This window comes from Bos taurus, chromosome 19, assembly GCF_002263795.3.
Source record: "Bos taurus isolate L1 Dominette 01449 registration number 42190680 breed Hereford chromosome 19, ARS-UCD2.0, whole genome shotgun sequence".
NCBI lineage: Eukaryota > Metazoa > Chordata > Mammalia > Artiodactyla > Bovidae > Bos > Bos taurus.
In genome coordinates, this window is record NC_037346.1 from 52129045 (window position 1) to 52151609 (window position 22565).

Sequence of the window (22565 nt, forward strand, 5' to 3'; positions counted from 1 at the left end):
GTCATTCTGAAGACCTAGGACCTTAGCTTCTTCAGTGTAACGGACCTGCCTGAGCACACCAGTGACAGATCACAGTGTTAGCACAACGGCCTTCCCACCGGGAATCCATTTTCATTAAATGACCCACCAAAATTTCTGCATCATCTTACTTCTTCCTAGACTGCAAGTACTGGTGCATGGAAGGAATGATTAGAAAATGTGTTTTAGAAAATAAAAATTCAAATGGATTAAAGTTAGGAAGAGTGTGTACTTCTGGCTCTGAAAGGTATGATGCACACGTTACAGCTCTGCTCCCCTCCAATCCTCCCAACACCCTCCCTCTGAATGGTTTAGGGGAAGATTTTTTGTTGGATTTCAGTTATGCATTCTCAACTAAAATTTTTTCATTCAATAGACACTCATTGGTGACTAACTGCTTCAGGCACTGGGGGGATGAAGTCGAACAGATAAAGGAAAGATTTTATTCTATTCTTTCTTGCTGAGTAATTGGGAGAAACCCTCCTGGCCAAGTACTTTACAGATTCCTACTAATTCCAACGCGTGCATATATTTCACCTGTGCCTTTATGCTTCAAATGACTTGTACAGATGGATGTGTTTGGAGATATCTATCCCTGAGTCTTCTGCCAGAGACACTTTATTCAAAAATCAAAGTAGTTTAATGGCTGTCCCACCCTCAGGACTGATCAGACTAAATGAGAGCAGGGCCTTCACATCTCCAGGGGACATGTAAGTCGCGGTCACAGCGAAGCAGCCTCACCTTCTGCAGAAACTTCCAGAGGATGGGCACTGATTCTTTGCCGTTCTTTTGCTCCACGATGTGCTGGAGGTACTCAATGGTGATCCTTTTCCTGCAGCTCCACATCTTAGAGCAGTGAACCATGCTATTCTTGGGCAGGTGGGGCAGGAAGGTCACTGGGTCACCATACACGATTTTGGCCACAGGGTTGGAGCTGATGCGCTCATCCTGGCTGATCTGAGCGTTCACTGCCAGGAGGGTTTTATCTAGATGCTAGGTGAGGAAAGCGACATGGGATCTGGAAGTGAGATGCTAGGTTTTTGTCTTCTCAAACAGAATAAGTCTCAGACATCTATATTTTATTACCATTATTTTAAATACTTGCTGATTTATATTTCCCAAGGGTCTTAGTTACTCTCAGTAACATTCTTATCTGACAGGGTTTATTTCTCTGCCTCTTTTGCACATTCTGCTCTAAAAAGTAGTGGAGAGAAAATGACTGCCTGCACTTTCTGGATCCCCAGTAATTCCTCAGCTTGACATACCAGCCTGCCTCAGGAGTGGACAGGATGGGGAGGGGGCAACAGGAGGGTGGGGTGACCAAACAAAGAACACCTAAATCTGTGACTTAGCCTAGGGTTTCTTTCTCTAAGGGACACTTCCAGAAGGAACAACAGATCAAGTGCTCAGCAGAGGCTGTGGAAACCCCCTCCTGCACTTTCCCAGAGAAAGTAGCCCCATAGCTACTCATCACTTACCTCTAGTTCACGCAGAATAAGAGTCTGAACAAGATTTTCCCAGCTGTTCCTCTGTATTCTGGTTGACAATTGTGCATCAAAATTTAAAGACCCTACAAAGAAAAATGTGTATGTTACCCAAGAAACAAAAACCACAGCATTCTACATAAAACACTGAAGAAATGTTTAATTGAAATAATGCTCCTTTTGGGAGCAGGGGTGGATATATTTTCCTAAAGTAACCTGAGCATTTAAAAATGTTTCCTGCTGCTACCACCAAACTCATGATCTTTGTGAAGGTACTTCAAACTCTAAAATCTCTAACCCACGTAATTATCACCTTAAAGCCATTCTGAACAAAATTACTGCAAGGACAATACTTTAAATCAGAAGCCCAGGGGCAAACTAACAGTGACTAGTGGTACCACAGGTCTCAACTGCTGCCACCTGGGCTTGAAGACGGAGGCAGGACCCTGTGGGTGCATTCGACGCAGAATGCTATATAAACTGTCAGTATGCTTCTAGAATGTGGCCACTTTGTCAGTGTGATACTCGCTGAGCTTCCCTAGTGTGAAACCACTCCAGAATGAGAAACTTAAAATCAGATTTTGCTAAGTAGAAAATATATACAGATGTTGAATGAGTGAAAGTCGCTCAGTTGTTCCGACTCATTGTGATCCCATGGACTCTACAGTCCATGGAATTCTCCAGGCCAGACTACTGGAGTAGGCAGCCTTTACCTTCTCCAGGGGATCTTCCCAACCCACGTCTCCTGCATTGCAGGTGGACTCTTTACCAGCTGAGCCACAGGCAAGCCCATACGGATGCTGATTTCTGGCAAAAAAAGCTCTGGAAGTGGGAATGGATTTTCTTGTCATGTGCCAGAACTTTTTATTGCTATTGTTATTTTTAATAACATTGTCATTAGAGTGGTAATTTAAAAACATTTTTGCAGATAACCTAAAAGAAAACAAAACTGTTCTTCCACCACTCAGAGACAACCCTCTTACTAACTTGTCTTATAGACCTTTTCTTTCTATGTGGACTTTAAACTAGAAAATGAGCTTAATAGTTGTTAGCCTACTTTTACATGTAACACATTGTGGATGCATATACATATTGAGTCAGTCCAAGAATGCAGTATTATTTTAGGAAGAGAAGGTGCTCCCCCGACCCCGTAAAACAAAACAGATCTCCAATAGAAAGAGACCAAGTTCCAAGCGCTTATCAAACATTAGTCTCTTTGATGTTTCTTTAATGCACGTTGCTTCTTTTGGATGCCCTGTGTTCCCCATGCAGTGGCTGAACTACATCCAAGGCTGACTTTTGAAACTAAAGCCTCCCAAATACACTCGAACCAGCAGGGGGTCAATGGAAAGGCCAGGCAGGTCCTTCCCTCCCTGACTCTCTGGAAAGTGCCTGTCTTCCTGCTTCCCCCTCATCTCCTTCTGGGGTCGAGGAGTGCCCTGCTTCCTCTCCTGGCTGTGCCCCACGCCCCTGGCTCCGTGCCCAGCTCCTCACTGTGGCCCTGCTCTCGGAGAAGGCGGCACAGGACGAGGTGCACCACGCTGGCGGTCTCGTCCGCGCTCCTCCCCAGCGTGTTCATTAGCTGCTCCAGGTCTCTCTGGATGTGCTGCTGCAGAAACCCTTTTGGATCCCACACCAGAGGTTTGATGATGTTCATCAAGTCCTGTGGGGGCAAGGGGACAAAATGTCAAGCAAGGTCTTGTTTGTGGAGGGGATGGCAATTCAGGAGAGGTCAGGAGGGGTGAAGAGCCAGTTCCGAGCCAGAGGACAGTCTCTAGGAGGGATGTCAGCATGATTCAAACAGTAGAGGCGACAGAAAACTGAGAAGCAGAAATGAATGTGGTCTGAAAACGACTGCCTTCTATATTGTCAATGTGAAATAAAGAACTTTAAAAACCGAAACTTTTTGCTCTCATGGTTAATTAACTTAGATAAAATGCAACATGCTATTTCTTTCCTCCCCAGAGTTACAGCAAAGACACAGGTAAAATCATGGTTATTTTAGCCTCTCCATTCCCAGGTGTGGACCGGAGACACAGAGCTATTCAGTAAAAACTGACTTTACATAATGTGACAAGTAGTCTCCCTTACCACCATAGGCCACAGTGGGAAAAATTAGGATATGTGAATTTTACATTATGTTCTGCGTTAGGTAACAATGACTTACTCAAAATCCACAGGGGGTGGCTAGGTCGATTAATTTTATTTTTTTCAACTACTAAAAATGATTTATTAATTTTTTTTTCATGATTTACTAAAATTTAAAAGTCAACGTACAAATTAGAACAATGACAAAAATTCAGACTAAAATGGTTTAAATAATACTAAATTTTTAATTTCAATTTTTATTTTAATTAAACCTTTTAAAATATTTTTATATAAAATTGTAATTCTAATGTTTGATATCCATCTAATTGTCAAAGAATTGGTATCAGGCTTCAATATGTTTCATCTAGACCTATATGCACAAATGTAGGTTAATAAGATTTGTTTTATATTGTAAAGCATTCTTCATTTGTTACTATTGCCAATACAATTACTAATTCATGAGAACCCTGGGAATCACAAATTGGAACTTCAAAGAGGAGTAAGAAAATAGTTCCTTGTTTCTTTTGGGAAAGGATACTTAGTTATCACAGAAGCAATACATTCATACTCTCGGAAAGGAAGGAGTAGACAAATTCATCGATCTGTCTTTCCCCTTATCCAAGTACTTCTGCATTCAGATCTTCCCCATACTTCCTAAATAGTTTCTGCTTCTGATGTCAGTAAGGCCACAACACACAAACCTCACAGCATGCAGACACAGGAAGCAGTCTTGTGTTTCAAGGGGCAAAATCAGAGAACTGGAGCAGAACAGGGTTAACCACAATGAAACCAAGCAGGACCCTGCAGGGCCTTCCCAGGAACCGGGTAGGGTTTTTTAGATGAAAGGATTCACTATGAAAAAACTACAATAGAAACTAGTACATGATTGGGCAGTACAATGCTCTACCTGGGGACTCTGGGTGGCTCCCAGAAGCATAGCCAGATGAGTGAGTAGCCGGATGAGAAGGAAGACCACTGGGGACATCTGTCGGTCAGATACCACGGGCGCACCTCTGGGTGGTGGGTTTCCCAGGACGTGGCCAGTTTGAGTCCTGTCCATGGTGTCCCTGGAAAGGACGAGAGAAGACAGGGTGAAGGCTGAAGAAGACCATTTCTTCTGGCTCTGGGGGCGCACTTCAGAGTCTCAGGACCGAGAGACCAGGTTCACGGTCTTGAAGAAAATGATGCTGAAAGTTACTGATTGTAATAAGCCTAGACCACTTTTCCAAGTCTTTTTCTTTATAGACAGCCCCTTCTGGCTGACCAAAAGCCCACAACAGTATAAAGTGGCTGTTTGTGAGACTAGTGGGGGGGAAGAGGGGCAATATAATAGTAGAGGGTTTGAGGTACAAACTATTATGTATAAAATAAGCTACAAGGATATATTGTACAACACAGGCAATATAGCCAATATTTTATAACTATAAATGGAATATAGCCTTTAAAATTGTGAATTACAATACTGCACACCTGTAACTTATATAGTATTGTACATCAACTTCAGTTAAAAAAAAAAAATGTATACCTGTGATGGATTCATTTTGATATTTGGCAAAACTAATACAATTATGTAAAGTTTAAAAATAAAATAAAATTAAAAAAAAAACAAAACAAATAAATAAACTTTTCTGATAAGCAGCCCTGAGATGACCTCTAAAAATGGTTCAGCATTCACTTGACCCAGAAAACCCCACAAAATCATGGAAATCAAGATTCACTTTAAGAACATTGGTGAAAAAAAAAAAAAAAAAAGAACATTGGTGAAACCGCCCCGGCCATTGAGGGTGTGCATATCCGAAAAGCCACCGAGTATCTGGAGGATGTCACTTTACAGGAGCAGTGTGTGCCATTCCACTGTTACAGTGGTGGAGCTGGTCGGTGTGCAAAGGACAAGCACTGGGGCTGAAGGCAGGGTCGGCGGCCGAAAAACAGTGCTGAATTTTTACTGCACACGCTCAAAAATGCAGAAGGTGATGCCGAACTGAAGGACTTAGATGTAGGTTATCTTGCCTATCGAGCACAGCCAGTTGAACAAAACCCCACAGTGCGGCACAGGACTTACAGAGCTCAGGGTTGGATTAACCCCTCCATGAGCTCTCCCTGCCACACTGAGATGATCCTTTCTGAAAAAGAACAGACTGTTCCTAAACCAGAAGAGGAGGTTGCACAGAAGAAAAAGATATCCCAGAAGAAACTGAAGGAACAAAAACTTAAGGTACCGGAATAAATGCCGCAAAAAATAAATGCAAATAAATAATAATAATGAAATAAAATCATTATTAAAACAAAACTGGCTGTTTGTGCTACTCCTGGGGCCATATGTCAGGATGGTGGTCTGGACCTGCTTCTTGCCCTGAATCAGTGGGGGAGCGGCAGGCAGGCAAAGGACAGAGTCTGGAGTAGCTGACATTAACATGGAAGTACATACACACTGGTCTCCTTTTCCCACATTAAAAACTAGGATCCAATCTCTGCAAAGGATTTGGCATCACACCCAGATGGGAGGTGCAGTGTGATGGCTGTGTTCAGCTGAAATGATACTGGAGATTCTAGGACATTCTAATAGTTTATGGAGATAACAGGTTAGAATATTTTAAACTGTAACAGCACCAAAATAGCTAGACTATAAGATCAATGTAGAGAGGTCACACCTCCTATTAAGGGAGCATTTACAACCATACTTGTCTAATGAGCAAGTGTGGGATTATGAGATCCAGTTTTTAGCTGGATTCTGAAGTATTTGATAAGATTGACTAGGTCCCTCTATTTTTCTCAAAAAAAAAAAAAAGTGTAAGCTAAGAGTTTGTAAATGACAGACTTAAACTCCCCCTGAATCTGGTCACCCTGTTTATGTCAAGCAATTTCTACAGGGGTTGTAACCAAGGTTCAACTGGAAGATATTTGAATTAAAAAGTATTAATAAGTATTAAGGTAGGTCTGTTTTTGCATTAAAAGCCCAGTTAGCCAGTGACAGATCAAATGCCTCACTAATGAATGACCACAGAGACCTTGGCATTGATATCCAACATGACCCAGATCCAAATGTACTATCATAATTGATAATATATTTAGTATCGATTTATCAACTGGAATAGAAAAAGCCGCAAAGCACGTGGTTCGATTATTTAGAAAGGAAATAGAAAATTACATACTTGATAACACGAAATCCCTCCTTCGGTAGGTGATTAATCCCTCCAATTGGAGCACGACAGTCAATACAAAAGCTCTGTTGCATCGGCTTGCCACACTAGGAGAAACACAAATGTGACCCCAGATCAGTCTGGACAAATCCCAGAGTGAGCACATGCTTAGCACAGAAGGTAGTGGATGCCACTAGGCTTGCTTCCTTCAGTGTATGTGTATGTCAGGTGGGGCTGCAGGAGCCCTGGGAGACAGGGCAGGCACTCCGTGCCAACTGTGCTGTGTGTGTTAGTAGCTCAGTCGTGTCCATCTCTTTGCGACCCCATGGACTATACCCACCAGGCTCCTCTGTCCAGGGGACCCTCCAGGCAAGAACACTGGAGTGGGTTGCCATTTCCTTCTTCAGCCAACTATGTTGTATGTGGGGAAATTTAGACTTTTTTAAAAAATAGAAGCTATTAAGTTTTATTCCCAGTCACTTTATGGACAAATATAGAAAACTCAATCTTTTATTTTGACATTCATCACTGTTTTCCATTCATTCTCCTATGAGTTTAATGCTTCATTATCTAACACCAGGAATACTACAGTAGCTTCCAAACTGACTTCCTTAAATGGCATTCCTTAATGCCATTTAGACTTTTTTATTTTTAAACAATGTCACCATATGATTTACTACTTCCAAAGGTTCATTTTTCAAAATCAGATTGTGTGCTACTATAAATACACTAGTAGTCTGTAACAAACCAAACCAGTCTCAGATTCCTGCACCACACAATTTCAGTACTGGGAGCAGTCTTAGGAAGAATCTATTTTAATCCCATTTCATGGACAATGAAGTGAGAAGTTCAGAAATATAAGGTGCAAAGCATGTATCCAGTTTATCCTCCATGCTGCTTATTTACTGTATTAAATAACATTTGTCTGTTTCAATTCAATAGCCTGTTCTGAGCATGTATAGATGACACTATGAATGGCCCTGGCTAGATGCTTTGGGACTCAGACATGAACAATACACGCATCTTCCCCTCACAGGCTTACAAGCCACGCATCTCCTTTTCCTACCCTTTGCTGTCTAGACTGTCTCCTTGCTGGGCTAGTAATCTAGCCTGCAGTCTAGTCAACACCTTGTCATCACAAAGACCTGTGTTGCTGACTCTGTACTGTAGTGGCCAGGAAGGACTGCCAGCATGGTTCCAGCCCTACAGTTTGGTCTTTCAGGGGACCTTGAGCAACATCTGGAGGCAGTTTTATTTGTCACACTGGCTAGACAGGATACTACTGCCATCTGGTGAGTTGAGGCCAGGAATGCTTGTAAACCTGCAAGAATGCCCAGGCCAGCCCCACAATAAGGCCTTATGTCCACAGGGCTGAGGTCAAGAAACCCAGGCTGGAAAACCTTCATACCGTTTGGAGGTTTAGTCAGAATACCTAGTGAAAGTGAGAGTCACTCAGTCGTGTCTGACTCTTTGCAACCCCATGGACTGCAGTCCATGGAATTCTCCAGGCCAGAATACTGGAGTGGGTAGCCCTTCCCTTCTCCAGAGGATCTTCCCAACCCAGGGATCAAACCCAGGTCTCCTGAGCTGCAGGCAGGTTCTTTACCAGCTGAGCCACAAGGGAACCCCAAGAATACTGGAGAGGGTAGCCTATCCCTTCTCCAGCAGAGCTTCTCCGCCCAGGAATCAAACCCGGGTCTCCTGCATTGCAGGTGGATTCTTTACCAACTGAGCTGTGAGGGCAGCCCCACAGAACAGCTGTCAAAATGAGTCTGTGTTCTCCCCAGAAGTCCAGTCTCTCATTATCCTCCTCCCTCATGGGCCCCCTCCTCGGACCTGGAGGAGGAACATGCATTTTGAACCTCCCCAAACCCTATCCCATATACCAAGACTCACCTCTCCTACAGAGCACACGTGACCATTGGGACATGCTGTTGAAAGAACAGGACACAATGTTGGCTGGTGAGGCTTTGCCTAATGACCCACCATTAAAAGGCAAACCTAACTCCCTGCTTTCTGGTCTAACCAAATAATGACATGGACTTGATGTCCTGAGCATGTTACCAGAAATCTTAAACTCTGCTAGTTTACTAAAAGACATTTGACACATACCAGGAGCTCAGCTTGTATCAGTGAAAAATAGTGTCTGCATTTAATTTCACAAAGCAAAGAGAAACTAGATTACAGGCTCATACCAGGGGTTCTTTTTGGAGGCAAAATGGATAGTATTTTATACCCTCCATTTATTCTCTTTGATTTTTTTTCTTTTTGCTGTGAGCAGGTTTTATAACAACTTTTAAAACTACTTTAAAAAGATTATTTACTCAGGACAATGGCAAAATTTGCATCAGGTCATGGGTTATATTATTTCCCCCCTCAGCTCTATATTTCTAAAAGAACTATCTTTGGGTCAAAACCTTGGTTGTTTTGTGAGCTGGCCCTAGACTGAGTTCCTGATGTGGTTCCCAGTGCCCCCTTCTCCCCCAAAGGGCGTATTCCAGGAAACAGAAGTGCATCCGGAAGGACCCTTTCCCTGCGACTAAGAAAAGAATGATCTGGTTCATCCACAGTCAGCAGGTACCAATTCCCGCAAACTGTTAATGTTCTGCAAAGGCACCCATGGCAGGAGGAGGCAGGCACCTTGGACCCTTCAGGCACAAACCCATGCACCCCCATTCTATACCGATGTTTTCTGTAGTTTTAGGTTGCTATCAAAGCTCAGGAGTGGGATTCCGCCACAGGCCAGCACTTACTGTACCACGTGACTCCTTCCAGACCCTTCCAATTCCTAGCTTGAGCCAGTAAGTCTTCAGGCATTGTTGGAAGAAAGGCATTCTGAAAAGTCAAAAAAGCAGAGCTGGCTTTAGCTTAGTGAACACATCGACTGGCTGTCGCTGCTCAGCAAGAGGCCTTGAGTAAGAACGTGACCTTGATTTTCTTTCTTCTCGACCCCAAAAGCTCTCTATGAAGAACACAGAACAGGTCTCTATGAAATGACAAAGGGCAAGGCAAGGCTTTCGCCATCATGTGGACTAAAGCATCAAGTGAGAAAGAGGAAGACGGCGAACCTACAAGATAAACAGGTTCAACAGTTTCTGAGGTACCGGCTGGGTCTCTAAAGTTTTCCCTGTGAAGGCAGAAGAAATCATATCCCAGTCTTACCACCATGAGGTGTGGGAAGAAGGCCAAATTCTTCAGGGGTCCTAAGACTTGGCTTTGTCCACAGAGAAGGACGGTTGCAGCATGAACAGCCATTTCTATTACTGTCCCTTCCAGGTTGCTGACCCCAGGACCTGTCCTCAGCAGGGGTAGTTCATTATTCACAAGGGATATTGCAAAAGCACTGATATCAGGAGACAAGGTGTTGCTTTTCTCAATGAATTTCTTCATAGCCTCACATTGCTGACAGGAAAAAAAATACATCAAATAAAAATATTATATGAATAGCAGGAGAAAAACCAAAGGTTTTCTCTTATGTTAGTCATGCTTTTTGATACCAAAAACTTATCAAATATGTGCTTAAGAGGAATCCTCTGGTGGTCCAGTGTTAGGACTACCATTTTCACCGCCGAGGACCCAAGGTTCAATTCCTAGTTGGGGAACTGAGACCCCTCAAGCCACAGGGCGCAGCCATAAATAAATAAATAAACAAATAAAGTTAGTTGCATTAAAAAACTGTTAAATCAAGGTTAGAATGGCTAAATGATTACTGCCCGAAGGGGAATTATCCAGAGAAATCTCCTCTACAAACACAGAAACCACAAATGCAAGCACTAGTTTTGAAAATTCTGTTTTGGAAAACATTATTAAGACATTTTTAAGACAACTTTATTTTTATTTATTTATTTTAAATTTATTTGGCTTCAATGGGTTTTAGCTGTGGCATGTGGGATCTAGTTCCCTGACCAGGGATTGAACCCAGGCCCCCTGCATTGGGAGTGCAGAGTCTTAGCCAGGACCACCAGGGAAATCCATAAATCATTTTTTTGACTTTAGTTTTAATTGTTACCCTAAAAGCTTTGGGTGAAACAGAAAGTAGTTCCTCTTCATAAGAATGCTGAAAACCTCCATCCAAGACTTTTTAAAATTATGGGCATAATTGGTGTACATGACTTTCTTTTTAAATAAGTATTTATTTACTTGGTTGCATCCAGTCTTCGTTGCGATATGTGGGATCTATTTCCCTGACCAGAGATCAAACCTGGGCCCCCTGCATTGGGAGCGTGGAATCTTAGCCAGTGGACCACCAGGGCAGTCCTGGTGTTTGTGAATTTTACCTCTATTCAAAAAATCCGTTCAAATCATGAGACTATGAACACAGCCCTGGAGGCTGATACTCACCTGTGGCTTAGGATGGAGGTCTACATTATGGGATCTGTACAAAGTGGCGACCTCTCTAAAAAGTGCTAACAGTAGGTAGACAGCCTCCTGACTTGTGGCGCTCCTACAGGCCTGAAAAAGCAAGGACATCAAGTGAGACTTTTCAAAGTTATACAGTTATAGCTCAGGGCCAGAATCTCATGTTATCTATATGTGAATAAAGAATGAGATCAGTACTAAAGCCTTGGAGATGGTAGGGAGCCTTTTCCAATACCGTAGGCACCTGGAACCCTGCACCTCGTGACCATCTTCTAGAGAACAACTCTTCAAAAACATTCTCATATTAAACGCAAGGTATATTTATTAAATAGCTTACAGCAGAAGTGACAGAGATTACTATCTGTTCTCTTTCTGACTGCTTCCCTGGTCCCTTTTGGGAACTTTTGCTAAACTAAGATATTTCTTTCCTCTGTTTCCAGCAAAGCGCCAAGGTAAATAACGACTCAGAAAGGAAATAAGAATGTAACAATTTAAGGATTGTATTTTTAAAAGCCTGCAGCTATTAAAATAAACACATGCATATATCTCTATGGGAATTATGAGGTTTTGCCTCCTATGCCATCGCATCTCAGAGCAGAGGAATCCTGGAGGAAGCAGCTTTTCAGCAGGGTCTCAAAAAAAAATAATGGACCTAAATGAACCAGAAAAGAGCTGCTGGTTGGCTCTCACAAACCCAGCAACCCAAATCAACCACTGCCACTCCCCTGTTTTCCAGGAGAGCTCACGAGGCCATGGACATAGGACTTCCAAGGCAGCATGTCACCCTGTGGGGCTTCTTCCATTGCATCATTTGACCCTAACAAGACAAGACTCAGGCTGTGAGGGGCCACTGTGTACACAGAGAAGCTGCCAGCCTGGCCTACCTCCAGAGCAGCCTCCACAGCCAGGGGCTTGGATTCCAGAATGGCTTTGCCCACTGCATCCCGGACAACCTTGTAGTCGTTCCCATGCACCAGATACCGATCCATCTGGCCTGGATGATCCCTCTGCAACTCCAAGAACACAGAGGTTAAGCACGGTGGGTACAGGGTGGGAAATATTGACAAAGAACCTTCTTGATAGGTAAAGGAACCAGGCAATCACTGAAGGTTTAAGGGCAGTTGAACCAGGTTTCCGAGGCAGACTGAGGCACAACAGCTCACTGCTGTTTGGGAAGCACCTCCTCCTCACTGGATGAAGAGTGGGCGGAAATCTAAGGGAGGTGATACTGCAGCTGCTTTCCGTCTGCACTCAGAGGACAGCACCAAAGGACTGACGAGTCAGGCCTAAGTTCCAGTTGGGAGGAAAAAAAAGCCAGGATTTTTAATGCCATTTTTGTAACCCCAGGACAGTAAAAATTCATTCATTTTTGAGCACTAGGAGAGGACTACTGAGCAGTCCTGAAGCCAAAATGACTGCAACTCTGTCATCCCTAGACTTTTCCTGTCTTGCCTGCTGAGGATAAAAAGGGCTTATTTTACAGAATGAATGACTTTTAATTTGCTAAAGGCCAAAGCCACAGAATCATTCTTTTGCTTATCCTGTGTTGAACTCAATCAGAAGTGATGCCTACATACGCTTTGCAGGTAGATGACAAACCAGAAACACACACAGACACACCTGTCCCCTAGGCAGATAACCGCGATCACAAGCTGGGTCAATTGAAACCCAGAGACAGAGGACCAGACCAAACCAGATGCAAGCATTTTCTGGGATGGATGTGGGAGAAGGTCAGGGAGGAATGGAGAAGCAGCAGCCCTCTTCCAGGGGTGGATGGGACAGGGGAGCTGAGACAGCACTGGGGCTGCCGGACTGCCCTTCTCACCTGCTGTGCGATGACTTCCTTAGGAAACACCCAGTGGGCCGGATGGCCCTCTTTGGAGAGGCTCTGCACAAACTCCATCCCCTGCTGGCTGGTGAGCTTCCTGACCAGGTACACTCGGTACCAGTCATTCTGGACCCGGGCACAGAAGCGCTCCACCTGCTGCAGGTAGCGATGCTTCTCCTCCGCCACCTCTGCAGAGCCAGTGAGAAAGGCCAAGTGATTGGTGAGGGTACTTGTCAGTTAACTGTCTGGAACAGAGGCTAGTAAAAGCTCTGTGTCTACCCTTTGGGAATTCACACTGAGAGAACTAACCTAGAAGAAAGGGGCCATGGTACAGACCAGTATTATTCTGAGAACCAGCTTCCCACACTTGCTGAATTTCTAAATCATGGGGGCTCCCAGCCTGTGGTCAAGAAAGGTTGGGAAGAAGACCTGCCTGAGCCATCCTGAAGCTCGGCGAGGATCTCAGATGCCTTGTCAAGACAGAGGCGGATGCGGGCCATCTTCTGCAGGTGCTCCACTGAGGCCTCACCAGCAAGCCATCGGCTGCATCCCACTGGCTGGTATGTCCTAAGGAACTGGCCTTCCTCTCGCAGGTATTTAAATTCATCCCTTATGAACAAAGCATTATTCTTCTCATGTATTGAATCCTAGGAAACATAGGACCAGAAAGAAAGGACATTATTCTTTTTTATTTACAAGACCCCATCTTTGAAATGTCACCATTGTGGTCATGGACAATGTAATAAGGATAAAGAACAGTGTTGTGGGTTTGAGTGGATATTTTTTGAATCGTGAAAAACTAACAGCTCTTTTCATTTTTATTTTAGGGACCAGAAGGAGGGAAAAGAATAAAAGCTATAATGAAAAAAAAATTTTTTTAACCTAATTTAACTTCTCATATGCATTGTAAGATTTTTGGAAGAAACAACAATACAAAGATAATAACAATTAGAAGTATTCACAACCTCAGCACCTGCAGAGAGGCATCATCAACTTTGGTGGCATATTCGTCAATGCCTTTTCCCCCCTCATGCACGTGCACATAATGCCAATGTAGGCAATTTCTGAGGACAGAAGTAATGTTTCTGAGTCATTTTTCCCCCTAAATGGAGTACAGCATCTGTTACTGTCACCACATAAATTATATTCCATAAATTTTCAGAAAAACACTATTCCACTGCATAAACCATGTGGTTCTGAGAGCCTGCAAAAGAAATGTAGTGAGGTGATAGTCAGCTTACCTCCAGGCAGTTGCTAAAGAGCATGTACAGTTCAGTTTTATCTTCAGCCAGGAATGGTTTCTTTTCTAACTCGGACAAATAAATCTGAATATACTCTTTCACGTCACAGAAGCTAGGGAAGGAGAAATATTATATATACCTGGTTAGCTAAGGTCTGGAAACCCATTTTGTCAAAACAAAGGTATGAAGTATCTATCTGCCTATTATTCATTTCCTGCTTCCTGTATAATTATATATATACATACATACATAGCTGGGAAGATGCCCTGGAGAACAGAATGGCAACTCACTCCAGTATTCTTGCCTGGAGAATTCCACGGACAGAGGAGCCTGGCAGACTACAGTCCATGGGGTCACAAAGTGTCAGACACTACTGAGCAACTAACACTTCCACTTTCTCACGTACACAGATGTGTTTATATAGTTTATAACATGATTTTATGAATAGTTTAGCACCAACTTGGAGGAATATAAAATTTCGTATTTCAGATGGGCTTCCCAGGTGGTTCCGTGGTAAAGAATCCGCCTGCTAATGCAGGAGACTTGGGTTTGATCCCTGGGTCACGAAGATCCCCTGGAGGAAGAAATGGCAACCCGCTCCAGTATTTTTGCCTGGAGAATCCCATGGACAGAGGAGCCTGGCAGGCTATAGTCCCTGGGATTGCAAAAGAGTCAGACACGACTTAGTGACTATACAATAACAATTTTATATCAGCTGTTCTCAAATTTTTGGCTCAAGGACTCCTAATAGACTTAAAAATTAATGGGAACCACAAAGAGCTTTTGCTTCTATTGGTCATATCTTTTGATATTTATAATAATAGAAATTAAAACTAAGAAACATTGAAAATATGTATCAATATTCATCATTTAAAATAACCATACTAAACTCATCACATATTAATATAAATAATATTAAAAAAAATCTTTTCCAAAACAAAATTTCATTAGTAAGAAGGGCATTGTTTTTCAATCCTATCAATCTTTTTAACGCCTGGCTTAACAGAAATTCACTGGATTCTCAAATCTGCTTCTGCTTCTAGTTGGTTTCACTATATTATATGAGGAAAATCTGGTCTCATACATTATGTAGTTGGAAAAGGGAGAAATATTTTAGTAGTCTTTTCAGGTAAATATGGAAACTCTCTTTTGATGCTACACCAAAAATGATAGATGATAATTTCTAAAGATTAGTTTCAATGTGCAATCTGAAACCTTATCAATGCACTTTTCATAGTTAATTACATTAAAATCAAATGATCTGCCTTGTATATCAGACAGATTTCTTTTTGATCATTGCACAATTCTGTGACATCAAGAACCAGTTACTTCATAAATACTGATTCGCTGAGCTGTGCATATTTTGCAAATGTCGACACATTTTTATTTTATATTTTATAAAACCTCACATTCATTCATATCACCACCCATGTTGTCAAAAAGTTTGTACATATTAGAAAGCTGACAGGCTCACAGTGGAGGATACAAGTTTTCCAGCATTTTATTTTATTGTTTTTTAATTTAGCCATGCTGAGACTTGAAGGATCTTAATTATCTGACCAGGGATTTAACCTGGATCTTCAGCAATGAAAGCGTGCAGTCCTAACCACTGGATCGCCAGGGAATTCCTCCAAACCTCTAAATATCTGCTTATAATCTTGAATTTTATAATCAGCAACAAAACCCTCAGTTTGTGACAGGCTCACCTCACTTATTTTCAAGAAAACACCTGTCAACCAACTGCCCAGGTTTGAGTGTCATTTGTCAGTCATTCTTTCAAGTACAAGTGGTATTTCACAAAAAGAGCAGCCAGATCAGGATGTAACTCAAAAACTGCAGGAGTGGTTTTCCTTGACACAACCTTGTGCCTTGATGTGCTGCTGGAGGCTTTGTGTGTACCTCTCATTATAAAACAACATTAACAGTCATATCCTTAAGAGTGGGGATTTAGTAGAATTAGTACTTTTTATAGCTTCATCAAGGACATTACATGAAACTGGCATTTTAAAAAATTACATGTGCATGGTGGTGACAGAAATAACGGCCCCTACCAGGGTCTTTCCTGGCAGCTTTATCTCTCATCACTTTAGTAACATCAGTGCAAACATCAACAAGTTGAAAAAGTCACATGCCATCTTAGTGTTATCTGCAGTCTGGTCAACACTGTCCCATGCACGGGTCTGCCCAGACAGCAGGTGCCTACATTTCCATTAAGTTTGTAAGTCCAGTCTGATTCATTCTTAACACACAAAAGTACATGAACCACAAAAAGCAATGACAGAAGCAAGTATTTTTAAATCCAGGGAATGACCATTCATATTTTTAAACAGTGTTTATGTCTCAAGATTTTTATTTCAAAATCAGTTCTGTAAATTTTACTCTAAATATTCCAGAACAAAGCATTTACCTTTGAGTGTACTTTGTACTCATATTAATGTGTCTATACCTTATGTCAAGAGATATACATGTCAATGCACTTTTCCCTTTCTCTAAGCAAAGAGATTCACATGAATACAGATTTCACACATTTCCCAAAATTAATGAAAATCACAGAATAGCAAGAGGCTCTTTTCATATCTCAAGGCAACTGTGTCTATCTATATGCCTTAAGAGCCATTTTCGGGTATAGCAAGAAATGTATTTTAAGAGTATTTTATTTGAAAATCCTGTTTGAGAAGACAATTTCATAAATAATGAGGGGGGGGGCACCAAAATAAAAGGTCTGTAGACAAGGCTGCAGTGGATCCCTGTTTTAAACATAAATTTAATCTCTATCTTAAGTCACATTTCAGACATTTAAGTTAGAAGTAGTTGTGTTTGTTGGAACTTTTCTTATAGCATCTTGATTTTGCCAGCACCTCAAGGTGAACTCTCTCAAGTTAGGACACAGGTTGAGAAACAGAGTATATTCCAAAAGACATCTTCCAAATGCAGATCAGCTTTCTAAGAATTTTTAAAAATAACATAATTCGACAAGCCCATTGAGCTGAGGCGCCATATGGGCTTCCTTGTTCATTTATAGAACCAGAGAAACTTAAGAGCACAAGCAAAACTTAGACAACATCAAGAGCAAGGAGTTTGAGTGGAGATTCTAAGTTACGGTCCAAAAGCCCACAAAACTTTGTAGCTGTGGAACTGAGATGAGAATTGCAGATTCCTGACTCCTGACTTCCTGCACCCACACGTCTCACAGCGTTCTGTCCCCTTCCCCCAAATCTGTCTTCTTCCTAAACACGTGATTGTGGCCATACTGAACTCACGGCCAGCATGTGATATGCCAAGGATACAGTCCGTACAGATAAAGGAACCAGGGCATGTCTTGCTAAAGAAGCTTTCCCAGATAGTGAGCTAGCTACCAGTTCTGCAAAGAATGCTTTGTGGCAAAGAAAAAGCCATGAGGAGAAAAAAAACAAAGAAGTCAAGGTGTTTCTGAGGCAACTTCATGTTCGTGGTGCTCACCTGTATTTTAAAAGCAGTTTCAGTACCACTGAGCGGATCACGGGGGTCTTATCCACGACATCATCAAAAGGAGAAAGAGATTTTGTATGTTCACGGCGTCCTAAAACCAGAAGGAGAAAGGTAGATCATTGTTCACATCAGACATAAAAAGTGAGATGAAGAACTGAATTTTTAACTCCACTCACGTTGGGGAGCCTCTCGAAGGAGCTCCTTCTCAACAAAGAGTAAGGATAGCAGGTCTTTGACTACTTCCTTCTGAGGTGGAGAATTGTCTTTGAAGCACATGGTAGAAACCAGGTCCACGAAGAAACTATTGCACATCTGCCGGAAGCGGGCATGTTTCTCAATGACCTCCCTTGGGAATGGTTAAAAACCATGGTTAAAAGTCTAATAAATTGTGTTCCAGAATTCCTCCCTATAGAGTGCTCTGGGATTTGGATAGCTTTTTTCTTAATTAAAAGATTCAAGTATCTCCTTATATTGATTAGAATCAGTCTCCAGAAACTGCAACAGATAGTACGCACCCTTGGCTCTTTTGAGAAAGACTTTGATCATTTGGACCATCTAGTAATAGCTTTTATATCCCAAGAGTTTCTCAAAGCTCCCATCTACTGGACTTGTCTTATGCCGCACTTTTAGAAGGCATGAAACGGGAAGAAAACCAACCTCTTGGGCTATTTTAATCAGTGCCCCGACGTGAGTCTGAGTGAACTCCGGGAGTTGGTGAGGGACAGGGAGGCCTGGCGTGCTGTGATTCATGGGGTCATGAAGAGTCAGACACGACTGAGCGACTGAAATGAACTGAACTGAACTGAAAGGCACTCAGCCAGACAACAGCTAGCTTTAGCCTCAAATCATAGAACGTGGATGGCATTTACACATCAAGAGGATAAGCCAGTTGCATCTAAATGCTTTGGGTATTTGTGATGGCTTTAATTAGTTTACAACTTTCTGGGTTTTTCCTCCAATTTTTCAATCTCCTGCTTCTGTGCCCATGCATGTCTTGGGGAAAGGATAATTTTCAGACACTAGGTGTTTATAAAGGTACATAAATAGTTGTCTTTGTTAGGACACTTCTCTGCTATGAGGCTTTCTAAGGTCAAAAGTATATTTTAAAAATAATTTTATTTATTTTTGGCAGTGCTAGGTTTTCGTTGCTGTGCAGGTTTTTCCTCTAGTTGTGTTAAGCAGGGTCTACTCTCCAGTTGCAGGGCTCAGGCTTCTCATTTCGGTAGCTTCTCTAGTTGCGGAGCACAGACTATAGGGTGCCTGGGCTTCAGTAGTTGCAGTACATGGGCTCAATAGTCGGGGCTCAAGGCTCTAGAGCACAGGCTCAATAACTGTGGTGCACAGGCTTATTTGCTCCGCCACATGTGGGATCTTCTCTGATCAGGGATCGAACCCACGTCTTTAGCATTGGCAGGTGGATTCTTTACCACTGAGCCACCAGGGAAGCCCAATAGTTATATTTTTGAATATTGTATTTGCAAAAAAGGAAGAAAAAGGAGGAAGCTTTCTCAAGAGAAAGGCTGTTTTACCTGTGCTCCTGGGAAACAGTTGGAGAGTATCCGTCTGGTAAGTCGGTTAAACACAAGGGGCATCCCATATGCCCTAGCCTGAGGTTAACTTCAATGCAGCGCAGGCAGAATACATGGTCACAGGGCAGGCAAACAGGATCCTGTGCATCTCCCAGGCAGATGGGGCATGGCTGAACCCCAAACCTAGAAGCCAAAAAGGGTGGTCAGTTTTAAAGCAGGGAAGTGGGACATGAGAAGCAAAAAACACAAAGCTTCCGAATTCTCAACCTTGCAGATCCCTAACCCAAAACCTCACCTGGTGAAACTCTCGCTGACCTGGTCCTTACATTCACGAAGAGTAGTCATCACCGCCATGAAAGGCCTGTGGGTCTTCATGTCAGAGTTCTCTAGCAGGCACTGAAAGAGAAGGGCATTGGCAGGAGGGCAGGGGGCAGTGAGGAAGAGCAGAGGTCAGCCAGGCAGCAAAACATAGCATGCCCTCTGCCATTGGTGGGGCTAGACAGTTAGCTCTGCTGTCTGTAGTGCAAGGCTTTTTAAAATTTTATTTAGCAATTTCTTTAACTTTGAATAACCATTGTGACTATTGCTATTTTGGGGAGAAGACCGATATTCTCAGCTTTAGATTTTCCCTTTCTTCCTTTTTTTTTTTTTAAGGTCTACCCCCTCTTTCCATTATATTTCAAACTATAAATGATAATATAGTGACCATCTGTGTATCCACCAAGCGTTAAGTAATCTTGGGATTTTCTGAATATTTGCTTTATCAGTTTCTGAATAACCAAATGTTACAGGTGTACTTTCAACTTCAAGTATATCCCTTTCTACTCCCAGGCCCAGGGAACCACATTCCTAAATTCCCACTTCTACTAGATTTCCACCCATGCATGCATGCATGCAACTCTGTATTAGGGACATCACACTATACCTAAGCTTGGCAACTTCCATTTTTCATTAGTAAAAGTAGGTTCAGATCATTCATGTTTACTACTGCATGGTACTTGTTGACAAATACATTGGTCATCTATTTTCCTGTTAATGAACATTTAGGATGTTCCCAATTTCTTGCAATTACAAACATTTCTGGACCCAACATTCTTCCATGTGTCTGAGTGGAAACAGGAAAATTCCCTAGGGTATATATTTAGAAGTGGAAACACTGTTTCTTAGGAAAGACATATCTTTAATGACATAAGATAGTAAGTTTAATTGGTATGCTTATGGAATTTTCTGGTTAGATATGATGCCTGTTATAGGTGTTTTTAAACATAATATAGATATTATGTATACCCATGACATTATCTGCTCAAGGAAATTTCCTTTCTATTCCTAATTCGGCAAGAATATTTGTTTACCAAATTATATATTTTATGAAAAGCTTTTTTTGTACTTTTTGAAATAATCATCTGCAGTGTATTTTTTGATTTGTTATGTAACTGATGACATTTATAGGTTTTATAACTTTGAGCCATCCTTGAATTCCAGGACTAATCTTACTTGGAAATTATGAGTTTTTAATACCCTGCTAAATTTGATCTGTTAAATAAAATATTCAAAAATGGCCCAAGGACTTGAATAGACATTTTCCAAAGAAGGTATACAAACGGGCAATAAGCACATGAAAAATACTCAACATCACTAGTCACTAGGGAAATACAAACCGAACCACACTGAGTTGGTGCTCTGTGATGACCTAGAGGGGCGGGATGAGGGGAAGGGAGGCTCAACAGGGACACATGTATACACACAGCTGATTCATGTTGTTGTACGCAGAAACTAACAACATTGTAAAGCAATTACACGCCAATAAAAAAAACCCAACACCACAATGAGATACCACTGCATACCCATTGGGAGGGTTATTATTTTAAAAATGGAAAATAACAAGTATTGGCGGGGATGTGGAGAAGTTGGAGCCCTGGGTCATTGCTGGTGGGAATGTAAAATGGTGTGGCAATTGTGGGAAACAGTATGGTGATTCCCCAAAATGCCAAACATGGAATTACCACGTGATCCAGCAATCCCACTCTTAAGTACACACCCAAAAGAATTAAAGTAGTGACTCAAATAGATACTTCTATGCCCAGGTTCATAGTGGCATTTCACTAAAAGGTGGAAACATCCCAAGTGTCCATCAACAAATGGCTGGATAAACAGAATGTGCTCTCTCCATACAGTGGAATCTTACTCAGCCTTAAAGAGGAAGGCAATTCTGACACCTGCTACAATGTGGACACATCTTGAGAACATGAAATATGCTAGTTAAAACAGGACATTTCAAAGGCTGCACAGCAAAGCTGCTGGCAGTGCTTGTGTGAGGTTCCCAGGAGGCAGAGGCTGTTTTCCCTGAGAGGCCGCTGATGCTGAAAGGACGGTCACTTTTTCTGCGGGGTATTATCCTGTGCGGCACCAGCTTTATAAAGGGTGTCGAGGGGCAGAGACATGGGCCTTCCTGTGCCCTTGCTCCCACCAACAGCACTGTGTTTGGAAGTCCACAAGTCCAGTGGCATTCTCTTATACCCCCGTCTTCCTGATCACGGCAGTGGCAAGCTGCTCCCGCTGTGGGGCAGGCTGCTGGTCTTTCTAGGGCCACTGGAGGCCTGGTTGGAGCCCACCCTTCAGTCCTGCCAAGCAGATTTGCTGCATTGATAGTTCCTTTTCCTGCAAGAAACCCTAAATGACATACCTTGACTTACCACTCAGGAGAGGGTAAAAATTAAATCATTAAATGCCGCAAATAGAGTAGCTTATGTGATGAAATCACTTTCATTACTATATTCAGATAAAACTGTCTGAGCAGAAAGGGAATATACCACCTCACTGATAGAGGTTAGGTCATGTTTCAACTGTGCTTCGTCTTACAAAGAGGCAGACCTCTGCCTGCTAGGCGGAACCTTTGCGCTCACCTTATTTAGCAAGGAGACATAGTTGGTCACCAGCTTGCGCAGCTCGGGAATTTGACTCTCCGTCTCTAGCAGCACGTGCTCCACAAAGAGCGAGATGGAGAAAATGCGATTCCAGTGGGTTCTGTCAAGAGAGGGGTTCCCTCACTCAGCTCTGACAAAAAGCACCTGAGACAGAAGGCAGAGGTGCAGGGAGGTAGTTTCAAGGCACAGGAGTTGAAAGTTAAGAAAAGGAGCAGATCTTAAAGTATTGAAATCATACAGAGACTGTTTTCTTATCACTGTGGAATTATATTAGAAATCAATATCAAAAAATATTTGAAAATAACCCACATATTTTCAAGTGCAATGTGACATTTATCAACAGAAATCTTTGACTTAGCCACTGAAAGCCTCAGGAAAACTAGAAGACTGGAAAAACACAGAGGGTGATTGCAGAGAAGAAAAGATTTAAATGAGAAATATGAAAGTGAGAAATTAATATCAAAGATACTTTAAAAACCCCATGTA

General features: G+C 42.2%; 1 protein-coding gene across 5 annotated transcripts in view; it reads right to left on the minus strand.

Moving 5' to 3' along the window:
* LOC509283 (E3 ubiquitin-protein ligase RNF213) overlaps positions 1-22565 on the minus strand; it is a 122064-nt gene that overhangs the window by 8968 nt on the left and 90531 nt on the right. For all 5 annotated transcript variants that reach the window (XM_015458943.3, XM_002696144.6, XM_005221118.5 and 2 more), the window contains 18 exons: positions 22059-22179; positions 19451-19551; positions 19156-19338; positions 17803-17972; positions 17618-17717; positions 14159-14270; positions 13351-13564; positions 12915-13105; positions 11974-12096; positions 11072-11182; positions 9893-10132; positions 9484-9565; positions 8627-8661; positions 6743-6837; positions 4498-4657; positions 2997-3165; positions 1497-1588; positions 760-1011 (listed from right to left, as the gene is read on the minus strand). In XM_015458943.3, the coding sequence (XP_015314429.1) occupies positions 760-1011; positions 1497-1588; positions 2997-3165; positions 4498-4657; positions 6743-6837; positions 8627-8661; positions 9484-9565; positions 9893-10132; positions 11072-11182; positions 11974-12096; positions 12915-13105; positions 13351-13564; positions 14159-14270; positions 17618-17717; positions 17803-17972; positions 19156-19338; positions 19451-19551; positions 22059-22179 (2551 nt within the window). The remainder of the gene's footprint in view (positions 1-759; positions 1012-1496; positions 1589-2996; positions 3166-4497; positions 4658-6742; positions 6838-8626; positions 8662-9483; positions 9566-9892; positions 10133-11071; positions 11183-11973; positions 12097-12914; positions 13106-13350; positions 13565-14158; positions 14271-17617; positions 17718-17802; positions 17973-19155; positions 19339-19450; positions 19552-22058; positions 22180-22565) is intronic.